Source organism: Etheostoma cragini, chromosome 18 (assembly GCF_013103735.1).
Source record: "Etheostoma cragini isolate CJK2018 chromosome 18, CSU_Ecrag_1.0, whole genome shotgun sequence".
NCBI classification, from domain to species: domain Eukaryota; kingdom Metazoa; phylum Chordata; class Actinopteri; order Perciformes; family Percidae; genus Etheostoma; species Etheostoma cragini.
In genome coordinates, this window is record NC_048424.1 from 20,857,610 (window position 1) to 20,870,143 (window position 12,534).

The following is a 12,534-nucleotide window of genomic DNA, read 5'->3' on the forward strand; positions in this document are numbered from 1 at the left end:
TCACAGGGCTGTAGGGTGGTAGTTTGTGTCTTTTAGCTCACAGGGCTGTAGGGTGGTAGTTTGTGTCTTTTAGCTCACCGGGCTCTAGGGTGGGACTGACATCTTTCACAGGTCGCACCGGTGCACCGAATGTCCTCGCATCCGCTGCATTTCCACAAATAAAGCAATGTTGTTTATATCGATATGGTTTAATTTTGCGTTTCATGACCCATTTCTTCTGTAAAGCCATGCCTGTGTTAGTATCTCTCCGCTTTTTGCTTAAAAATAATGGTGATTATTGTTTAGGCCATAATCGTGCAGCCCTAATGAAGACTCAAATCAACATGAGACTTTGCTTGAAGTATCACCAGGGACTTTACACATGAACTCAGCGTTGAGAACATTGTGTAAACAGAGTTACTACAAGTACTCACTTGGCTGTTTGACTCAGGTACATTCACAAAAAAAGACCATAGGTTGCATTTTGGTGAGGGTTACCCTTTAAAAAGAGAATCAGCAAATTAAAAATGAAGCTTGTGGTGTTGTTGTGGTATAATTTTGAAGGTAAGTCAATCATAAAACAGTTGAGGAAAACGTTTAGATCCCTGCACAGCCTCAAGGCATTTTTTCTCCTTTCATAATTTTACACTACATAATGATAGCATCATTTGTTATGGGAAAGTGATTTTCCTTTTTTCCCTCAATGAGTGCTGGAGGCAAAAGAAATACTACCCCACCACCTAACCAAAGTCAATTGTATAAAACCCCCCATATTATAACTAGTAACATATATGGATATGAATTAACACCTTTGACTGTATTAACTTGGCTTTGGAAAGGCAAATGTAAGGGCAGGCCGTTGTTATTTTTGATGAGTGGACAGCAGGACCTTGCTAATGGCCAGCCTGGCCTTCTTTGAATAATGAAAACGCACCATTAACTGTCCTTTTTAGCTCTTACATTAGTTGGACACTTTCCAAAGAGCCAATTATTCAGACTCTTTTGTCAGGTTGAGTCACCTGGCAAGATAGGATCCTTTATGAAATATGTTCAAGTGAGGCGTAATGGAGGTCCTATTCAGGCATTTGGCAGAGACTGGCCTGTTATAATTGGAGCCATGCGTCTGCAGTTGTCCCAACAAAAGGCTGCTAGGTAAAAGGAAGGACTGGTCTCAAACTGTCAGCACCTTTCCAGAGAAAACATGACGCAGGACACATCTTTGCTTATGGAGCCAGCGTGGGGGTATAGTTCTAACAGGTACCGTTTTGTGATGATTAAAGTGCAAGTCTACATGTTTAGACGTGTCAGTATATTAAGGTGTGTGGTTATGACCAACAGATCCAAACCCAAACACACAAGAAAAGCACATACAAAAGAGTGGAAACAGCTAACGTTTTATATTTTTGCTCAAAAAATGACTTAAAAGAAAGGTTTGACATCTTGGGAAATGCGTTTATTGCTGGGAGTTGTATTTTATTGCAAAGACCAATGCTTCTGTCATATCTGTCCATTAAATATAAAGCAACAGCTTGGAGAAGATTAGCTTAACCTATCATAAAGACTGGAAACATAGACCAATAGTGTCCAATATGCTAGGCTAAGCTAACCTTTCGTTGGCAGTAGCTTTATATTTAACAGACATATAGCACACTGGTGCAAATCTTCACATCTAACTCAGCAACAAAGCAAATGAGTGCATTTCCAAAAATGCTTACTATTTCTTCAAGGATTATTAATTCAGATTTCACCTATGAACTACTCATTTTGGCACAAAATCCTTTGTAGTGTTAGTGTTAGTCTCTACTTAACTACATAGACACCTGCAATGATACTCAAAGGAAACTGACGCAGCTCTCTTCTTTGTGTCTCACAGCAAACCATTATTAACGCTCAAATGCTCTCACTCTGTTTCTAAGCAATGTCCGGGGCCCCGTTTCCTGGAGCCATCGGATGTTAGTGACAGCATAGCAGAGAGAGAAAATTGCATATTATTTACCCAGAGCGTTCAATATGCCACTTTTCCACTCTGTAGCCTGCAGCTTACAACCCACAGCACATGCACAGACAAACAGATGTACAAAGACACACATACGCTCAGATGAATGCAAACGCACACAAACTTAGCTTAAGGCTTAAAGGCCCACACCCTTGCCTGTGTTTTTCAGCATTGCTGTGACATTCTACCCTGATATGTCATTAAAAAGTGACACAGGTTCTGGGGGAGTGATTTCCGCTGCTCTCTGCACTGTAAACGAGCAGTAGGGATGGAGGCAGGGGAGGGTGGAAATGATGAGCTGGTGCTGACCCATGCGTGTAAACTCAGCCCTCCAGGCCACGTCACCTTCTGCCGTAGCATGATGGAAACGGCCTATACTCTCTCTGCTCGCCGCGCCGTCCTCTCCACAGGCCCCAGGCTTGCTACTTGTTTTTGTTGGTCACACATGGGCAAGAGATTTGAGCTTGACCGGGAGCTCAATCACATCTCCCCTGCCTAGATGACATGGCTGTGCACAAAGCTACAAACTGTTGGATATCAGATTAGAACACAGGGGCTCACATTCCATTCCCCTTTTCTGCGTTTTCTCACCGTGCCTCTCTCTTTTCTCAGTCACTCCTTGCCTCTCTCAGTCTCGCTCCGCTTCTTTCTTTCGCTCCAACTCTCTTCTTCTCCCTCCTTCTTTTCTCCCCTCTCCTGCTCTTTTCGTTGACGGGGTGACCCGGGTGTCTCGTCTCAGGCACCAGTGCTGTGGGTTGTTCAGACAACCGGGAAAATGTTCCATTTCTTTTTTTCTTCTACTTCATCTGAGTGAGTCACCTCTGCACCTCTCTATTAGAGTGTGAGATTGCAAGAGTCTGCCGGACTGAGCTGGCTGGAGGTTTGGATGCAGATGACAAGGGTCGTATGTTGTCCTTAAAAACCTTGTTGTATGTGGCTCCTTGTGAATATTGCTGGACCGCCGAGTCAAATTTACCATCAGTCACACCACAAAATCCTATTTCAGTGGATTTATCAGTCACCATGTTGTAAAAAAAAAAACTCATGTCGTACTATTTCGTTTTAGTTTTGATCTTAGCACCTACACGCACAACTGACGAGCATCGCCATCGGTTTCCAATGACTTGTCCTCATGCTTGGTGTTGTGCTCCATTATCTAAAATCCTCCACAACAAAACACTCAGCAGGCCTGATGGATTTCACCATCATCTCAGAGTGCCACATATCAAAAGGATAAATGCTTCGATGTTTAATCCAAAAGGTAAAAAAAAAAAAGAAGAAAAAAAATCTAATATTGACGTATATGCCTCATAAAGGGTGGATGCCAATGAAGTTACATTGATTGCAGAGGCCTGCGCTAAATCTGATTCAGCTGATATAAGGCAGGTCCCCCTCATGCTGGATGAGAAGACATTACTCTGAGTGAATGACTCTTCCAGTGATGGACCGCTGTAATTTATCGGCTAATAATCTCACCTCCATTTTTAAACAGCTATAAAATACTTTAAAATCATCAGCTTTAAATTCATGGTTTTGTGACTGAATCCATAAAGATCTCGTGACCTGAAGTTTCTACCCCGCTGGAGGGACAATCCATTATACCTTTTCATTAATGTGACCGTGAGACTCATCGATCCCACGTATGTTACAATTTTTACTTATCAATTTGAATTTATCGCAGAGTCAACACCTTGTTGGGGAATATAACCTTTGCATTATGATTAACAGCCTCTAGGCATAAATCACACACCTGTTAGGCGTAGGAGGGGGCTGTCTGTGTTTTTATTGTGTTTTTTCATGCAATACAGTGTCTCGCAAATAAATGAAGTGTGACTAAGAATAGAGCACATTCTGGGGGCAAAGCACTCCTGGGATTATGAACAACTGCTGTGTTAGGCTGCATCTGAAGCACAAATGAATGAACACTACCAAGAGAGAACGAGGAGTCACTGTACTGTTTTTGTCATGCTGTGTAGTGATCGGAGCAGACAGGGACACTCGATGGAACCACACTAGTGCGGCTCTGCAGACATGCGGTCTCTGTCCCGTCAGTGCTAACGAGAGTTTTATCTCACTTCTCAGTCTCTTGATACACATACAATGTGTGCTCATTTTGGTAAAGTACACTGTAGCGTCAGAGCACACACACACACTCATTAGCTCTCCTTTTATTTTAAATTACCTGCACCCTGGAGTTGGGGTCTTGTTTGATCCACCTGATGACCGTCTCGTAGACCAGCTCCTCAGCCTTGGTGTTGAGACTGTCGTTGGACAGGTAGGCCACCAGATCCTCCTTGGACACACTCAGGATCTCTTCCTGTCCTGCCACCTGAAGAGTTAGAAAATAAGCAAAATATCTCTTTTTAAGTAATGAAATGAATGAAGTTTCTTGACAAATAGGCTGGATCCAGCGTCACGGTTTCTCCGTTGATTTCAAATGAAAAAAAACTGCTGTGGCATTAGAGACGGAGGCGATGTCAAGAAAAGCTTTCGAGCTCTAGAGAGCAGTGGAGGCATTTTCTATCGCGTGTGATTCTGTGGGATTCACCCACATGTGGCAATCTCTTCGAATCGCTCTTGTGCTTTTAAAGTAACAATTTTTGGCGCTCACCTCAACAGCATTAGGTCTGTGTACAAGGCCACAGCCACACAGAGGCCATTGGCCATTTTCAACACCACTCACCCACTACACCGAGTTTTGCCTCTTACCATCATGAAGGAGGTATGCCTTACGAAAAGGTACCAGGTCTAACAGGTAACTGAGATCATTTGTACCGTCAGTTGTTGGGGTTCTCAAAAAAGATAAGATAAGAAAAACCTTTCTTTGTCCCACACTGGGGAAATTGTGGGTGAAAAACTATAGGTTATAGGTCATCTGCCATCCCTGCCCATTTCACAGCATATAGGTATATTATCTTTTTAAGTGTAGTATAATGTGTATATATGTTTTTGATCTTTTATTATTTTATTTTTTAAAGTGTTTTTGTGCTAATGTTTATGTATTGGCTATATGTTGTGAACCAAATTGCCCCTTGGAGACATTAAAGACATTTACATTTGTTTTTTACTTTAGGTGAAATGTTGAAAACAAAATCTCGCACACTGTCTACTTGCAAAATACATTTATTAGCAATGTTTCCATACCAGACCTTCATCCCAAAAATGGTATGTGACTATGATAAGCCATCATAAGTCAGGAGTAGCTGAATGCATCAATCACATTCTCCAAACATGAATTTCCTATAAATGGAGCTAAAAAAAGTACAACCCTCCATATTGTAACAATCATGAAAGTGCCACACGTTAGGTTATCTAACAGCTCCTATTACAGGTAGAAACCATTTTAAGACTAACTAAAAATGGTAATGCTCAAGTGATATATTTAATTCAAGGGTATTACCTTAATTATGCTCATGACTTCAATTAGATGTTATTGCTGTTGTCTAATAATTTTATTCGCCTTTATTATTTCTGATCTGGCGTGCCATTTTGTTACACAGGAATCATTGAAGGGACTGATAGGAAAGACGACAAATCTCTACCCACCTCTGGGAAGTTCTGCAGTGCAAATGCTTTGGCCATGTTATGGAGCTCCCTGCAAGTCATGGCTTCAGCCATAGCCAGCACTCCCAGACAGTTAGCTGCAGTCAACTGTTTCTCTAGAGTCGATAAACACGCCCGGAGAGATGTGGGGAGAGAGAGAGAGAGAGACAGACAGACGTACAGACAAAAACAAGAAACGAACAAAAGACACAGGCAGGCTGATTAAGACAGAAGAGGGAGAAAAAAAACAGAGACAGAAAAAGCAGCTGCAGGTAGCAAAGAACCATAGCCTATCAGAGTGAATATCTGCCTGAGACTAAGGGAGAACAAGTATAATAACTCACAGGAACTCTGGGGACAAACAACAAGGGGAATCGATTGCTCACAGCCTAGGCAGGGGGGTGGTGGATGGAGGGGAGCGGGAATAGGGATTAGCTGGTGGACCACTTTAAAAAAACGTCCTGTCAGATCTGGGGTCTATTTTCAGACGGACAGAGGAACACACACCACACATACACTACAGTTCTACAGATGCGCACATAACTGATTAACACAACGTGTCACATTCCCTAATTATTTGTATAGAAATTAAATTCATAAGTGGTCCTACAAGTAATACTAGTCAGGAACAAATCTGTCTTTGTTCCCAAAACGATTATTCTGTTCCCAAGATCATCATCCACACGGCTTGACAATTTACTGTTTAACAATTTCTGGTGACACGCCGTTGGATTTTGTATTCATATTTTCTAATTTTCTGACGAAATCTTGTCATCTTTTGTTATCGGATGATATCTGTCAGCAGGACTTAAAGCTCTGAACTGTGAAATTCTCTTTTTTTTTTTTTACTTCTGGGTCACACACACAAACACACACACACACACACACACACACACACACAGGGCTGGGAATATATGAAAGTACCCTGCTAGCCAGGCCAGTGGGGAAACGGCTTATTTGACTGTCTGTGATCTCCTGTAAGGGGTGCAGCATTTGAGGTGGTGTGTCTGTAATATGTGTTTTTGACACACATTGTCAAATACTCAGTGCAAACACATAGGCAGGCAAACGTGTGGATCAACTGGGTCAGCGGCCACTGAAAGAGGCCTGATTAAACAATGGCTATTAAAAGGTTTTTTATCTGTAAAGACAGACTGAGCGTCTTTTCTAAAAAAATATCAGCCAATAAATGTCACCCAACATCTGCTAAATCACAACTAAACAAAAGCCAAACCAAAGACCAAATAGCAGTGGGCTTCATGTTAGGGCTGGTATCCACATTACTGGTGATTATTTATCACAAAAGTCATAGTGGAAATACTACGGTAAAGCAATAATCGTCAACCCTACAATATCGATTTTGAAGTATTTGGTCAAAATATTGTGATATTTTAATTTCTCCATATCGTCCAGCCCTACTTCACGCTATATCAAAGTAGGGGGTAGAGGCTAAACAAAAGGCTGCTGGGAAACGTCCCTTGGTTTTTCCATTAGAGCAGATGAGCGTTATTAAACTGGGTATCCTCACATACGCAGAACATTAGTTACATAATCCGTTCATCAGTTTATTAAAAGCTAGACAGCCATGTTTCCAGTTTAATTTGTGTAATCAGTTTTAGTAGAGACAATGTGAACATTTGAAAGCCCCTCCCCTTGTGGCCAATGTATTAATGAAAGTCACAATTTGGGGCATCATGTCAATTCCCTTTAACTCTGTGATTTCTCAGAGAGTAGCAATCAAACAAGGAGTGACTTAGAATCTCAAGTTGTGTGAATAAAAGTCAAAGTGTTAAAAGTAGGTCGAGGAGATGTTATTTCTCCTCAGTGTATTTGTTACAAACTTCAATAATATCTGACACGGTATCAATTTCTCTTTGCTCAAGGACAACCGCTTGCGCCGGTATTTTCTCCCCTTCTAATGTGCTGAAATGTCATAAATCATGTTGAGGAAGAATGGATTGACGTCTCACTGGCAATGAAGTCTACAAATGGGTTTCTCCCCCCTCATCCCACACCCACCCCCACCCCACCACCAGAATCATGAAAAATAAATCAATATTGTGGACTGCTGGTTCTCTGTTACTTTCTTTTCACTCCTTTCCTGCCGATGACCTTTTTGCTAACATGCACTTCCCTTGTGTTACCGATAGCCAAAACAATTTATTAAATGGAATGCAAAAGTTGACATTTGCAGCTTTTTGGTTGGTTACCCACTAAAAATCTGGAACATGCCATTTGAGTTTCATGTGACCCAATGGGCTCCTGAAAGCCCCTCCCTCTTCTTTACTCCACTTTCCGTACCTTGTCTAAGTATTAAATCTGTTTTGCTATTTTGTCGATTCTCTCGTGGTTCAGACCAGAGGATTTGACATTTAAGTGACAATTGTTCCTTGACCTTTTTAGAAATGGAACCCTGTGCTGGGTCTTGCCCACTGGGATGAGATCAGAGGCCCCGCTCATAACAGAGCGTTAGCAGGCAGAATTCTCACACGGCTGCTCGCTTTGGAAACATGACAAAAACAGGAGCGTGATGATTCTAGAGTCAGGGAGAATGTTTAGGTTCGGCACAAGGCATTCTGTGAAGTTGTGCATAGTGATGAAGCATGACAACGGGTGAAAAGACACGAGGTTGCAGCTCCTGCATGTAGCAGGAAAGATTGCATAGCAGTATCTGATGTAATAAGCGTGCATACTCGCTGATCTAACCCAGACAGACAGTCTTGTTTTCTAAGGTGTTCCTACCTAGGAAGGAGACACAGACTTTACAGAAGGTGTTGAACTGGAACTTGTTGGCGGCCTCCAGCAGCGTCTTGGCGTTAGCGGAGTCGATGACCAGCGATCCCGTGTAGACGAACTCGAGCAGCAGCTCCAGCACGTCGGCGCTGATGTTGCTCATGTTGAGCTCCAGTGTCTCCCGGCTCCTCGTCTCCCCCGATGACCTGGTCAACCAATCATGGAAGAGACGAGTTAGGGAAAAACAAGAAAAAAAAAAAAAAAAAAAAGAGGATAGGTACACAGATATGTGTATGCTACAGACAACAACCATAACACACCTGGGCCAGTACGAGAGTGGGGAGAAAATAAGAGAATCATTACACATAGGATAACAACATAAAGTGAAAAAAGGGACAGAAACAGAACTTTGGATGGTTTCTACTTGTCTATGGGGCTAGCAGATTTGCAACTATATTGCTGCATCTGAAACAAAATGTCCTCTCTGATCAGAGATTAGGCAAACAAAAAAAGTTATTGCTTTCTTTCAACAGGCATGCTTATTACATGTGTGTTTTCATGTATGCATAGTTTCAGAGGTGGACATGCATACATGGCAGGGTACATATGAGCTATCAGATGGAAAACAGGAGAGAAAGAAAGTGACAGCACAGTTCATACACTGACATAAGACGCAATGTAAAGTATGCTGGTTAAAGCACGTTGTGTTGGAGAGCGCTTGCGGTTCATGAGCCTACACCGCTGCCGTGTGCGTGCTGAATATCAAAAGCAGAGCATCCACTCCTACTGGTGTGGTGTAAGAGGTGCCTGGGAGTGCTTGGATGAGCAAATTAAATAGAATATGATCTCCCTGCGTACTGCAGAGCTTGAGATGTGTGAGGTATTGGAGGGCTGCTTTCAGAACTGGGCCATGTTGTGACTTCACCGGGATCAAATGGCAGAGATTAGTTCACATGCTGGATCCCCCCCGGAGAGGTAAGAGAGCGTTAAATAACACCCCGCCACCAATGTTTAATGTCCCATGTGAAACAATAATCCACTCAAGGGCAAACTATATGGAATCAAGGCCCTGGAGAACGCATGCCCCCCCACTACCGTCTCTGTACCTGCGGCTATGTGCATCAACAATATGAAAACTAGCATACATTAAGATGGATGAAAGCTGTTTGCTTCTGTTATTCATGGTAGCACAATGATAAAGCTCTGTCTGTTTCTTTCTGTGTGTGCGTGTGTGTGTGTGTATGTGTGTCTTTTCCTTTTCTGTTGGAGCCACTTTGTTGGACTACAAATCATGACAAACAGTCAGTATTTAGTGAGACACAGACAGCAAAACAAACAAGATGAGACAGGTAGATGAAATGGTTAGAGTGAAGATGAGAGAGGAGAAGTTGTGTGTACGTGTGTTGGAGTGGTGGGGGGGGGGGGTGCAATGGGGGTCGATGAGGAGGAAGCAAAAGGAAGGGAGGCAGGGCGAGACAGTTCTTCCACAGGGAGCCAGCAGCCATCCTTCTGAGGGAGGGGTTGGGTTGTTCCATGACTGTGCCTTTGTCTTTTAAATAAGAGATATCCCCGCCCACCCCAAAATAAAAATCCACCATCACACCTAAACAGAGCCTTTGTCCCCGCTGCAATAATCATCAGTAGCCTGTAGTGTATGAACTGAGACATTAGTCGTCATTTAAAGCGTACTCAGGAGGTGAGAGGGGAGAAGGACATCCAAAAATAAAATAAAAGACAATGGCATGTGTCTCTGCGTGGACATTGGCTGGAAAAACCAAGGTAGTTACTCTCTTTTTCCTCCTGTAAAGCAAAAAGCCACATAGTGTTATTGCCCTTTTTCCACACAAAGCCCTGCAGTGGGGGCAGGTATGAGGGGGAAAGAAGGGAAGGGGAGTGTTGTTTAGGGTTAAAGTGATGGAGAGGTGGGGAAGAAAAGAGAGAAGGGGGGAGATCTAAAAATTAAAGAAGAGCATGCTCATCAACCTGCTCAATTAGTGCAATAGGAACTAGCTCAAGTGGCAGTTTGTTTTGTTCGAGCACTCATGTTATGGAAATGACTTTTCTGGAGCTTCTAAAAGAGGGTGGATATTTATGCTGTGTCTGATTGCAGACTTGAATTTAAATAGTGAAAGAGGGAGGCAGGGAGGACAGAAGAGACAGAGGAGGAGAGATAGGGCAAGGAGGTCCCAAAAAAAAAAAAAAAAGATGGGCACACTCAGGCAGAGAAATTTGTTTGTGAAAAATGCACCACTTATTCAAGAAGAAGTCTTAAAATCAGCAGAGACTGTCAAAATGGTGGTGAGCAAAGGCTGAGAGGGAGGAGCGGGAGGAGGGGAGCCCCCCCCCCCCCCCCCCCCCCCCCCCCCCCCCCCCCCCCCCCACACACACACACACACACACACACACACACACACACACACACACACACACACACACACACACACACACACACACACACTTTAGAGGGAATACATTTAGCTCTTTCTTACAAGACCATTTATTCTGTGAAAGTACATACACTACCAAGATATGTTAAGATAGCTTATTCAACAGACACTTAGCCCGACACTGTCTGGGCTAAAAATGGCTTGCATTTACATGTTCTGTCACAACATAAATCTGGAATAAATTATAAAAAAATAAACAAATATAATGTGGAAGCTTTATCAGTGTTGGATTCCCTGTTTTGCTTGTGTTTGCGTTGTTGTATTGAGGCCATGCTAAGGCGCCCCAGAACAGCAGGTGTGATACTGGAGACTTCAAGGCTATCTGGCTGGAACAAGTCCAGTTCGTGTGAGACGCTCTGAAGGACAAAAAGGACAGTGTGACAGGTGGGGTGTTTAAAAGCCCAAACCTCCGTCCGAGTGTGAAAAAGGGGCCATCAGCATGAGAGAAAAAAAACCTGTACATGGACATGGGAGTGACAGAACCCTTGATACAAAAATTTCACTTGAAACTAGAAGTGTATTCCGAGGAGTGGGGACAGGAGGGCCATCTGCAAGTGCCAAAAGGTTCACAATCCCTCCAGTGATCTCAGTGGAGGCTCGCAGCTTCAAAATTAAAGGGCCACTTCACTGAATTAAAGGGAAGGCATCCCCTCGCACACCTTCAGTGATATTTAGCTCTACGTTAGGTTTATATTTGCCTGTGAGATTTCTGTCTCCACCCAAACACAATGGTAGTCAATGGAATTTAATTTATGGTGCTCATGGCATTACTTTAAAAAGTTGATCCAGATAGAATGTCAAAGTTACAAAGTTAAAACTACTTTTTCCTCAAAGAGAAATACTTCCTATGAAAAAGGTTATTCTTTGAATTAGACATTGGGTCTCATGTAAGGTCATACTAACAGTTCTACAGATGCACACGTAACTGATTCAGACAACGTGTCACAATCCCTAATTGTTTGCATAGAAATGAAATTCATAAGTGGTCCTACAAGTCATACTAGTCAGGAACAAATCTGTCTTTGTTCCAAAGGGTTTGACTCAAAGTATAGCACATTACATTACTTTATTGATTGGATTTGGAGTTTAAATGTTACCAAAACGAACTATAATAACAAGTACAAAATGATTATTCTGTTCACCAGATCATCATCCACACGGCTTGACGATTTACTGTTTAACAACAATTTCTGATGACACCCTGTTGGATTTTGTATTCATATTTTCTGACAAAATCTTGTCATCTTTTGTTATCGGCTGATTTCTGACAGCAGGACTTAAAGCTCTGCAGTGTGAAATTCTTATTTTTTTCTCTCACACACACACACACACACACACACACACACACACACACACACACACACACACACACACACACACACGCACACACGCACACACGCACACTTACACACACACACACACACACACACACACACACACACACACACACCTCTAAAACAAACCCCGGAACTATCTGCATGGCTTGATATCACTACAGGTGTGTGAGAGTCATTTGAGGGAACTAGCCAAGCCAGAACAATGTTGCTAATTGGAATTTGGGGGGGGCGCGTGCCCTGCCTTCTTCTCAGTCTGAATGGAACAGCAGGAGGCTGAACAGTGCTCTGCTGCAGTGTTCACACACAGGGCCGACACGGTAAAGGGCTTTAACACAGCCCTGTACCCATCTCATAGTCATAACACTAGCTAACTCACAAGCATTGAGAGCTCATGGGTCCACAGAGGGGCAAGAAGGCAGAGAAACAAATGGCATGGAAGCATGTGTCAGGACTGCTCAGAGAGTCTGCAGCTTTTTTTTTTTTTTTTTTTTTTTTTTTT

General features: G+C 42.7%; 1 protein-coding gene across 4 annotated transcripts in view; it reads right to left on the reverse strand.

The window, feature by feature from the left end:
* The window catches only part of LOC117961885 (kelch-like protein 29), a 216,517-nt gene that overhangs the window by 68,939 nt on the left and 135,044 nt on the right, over positions 1–12,534 (reverse strand). For all 4 annotated transcript variants that reach the window (XM_034900866.1, XM_034900869.1, XM_034900865.1 and 1 more), the window contains 3 exons: positions 8,261–8,457; positions 5,522–5,634; positions 4,158–4,304 (listed from right to left, as the gene is read on the reverse strand). In XM_034900866.1, coding sequence (XP_034756757.1) covers positions 4,158–4,304; positions 5,522–5,634; positions 8,261–8,457 — 457 coding nt within the window. The remainder of the gene's footprint in view (positions 1–4,157; positions 4,305–5,521; positions 5,635–8,260; positions 8,458–12,534) is intronic.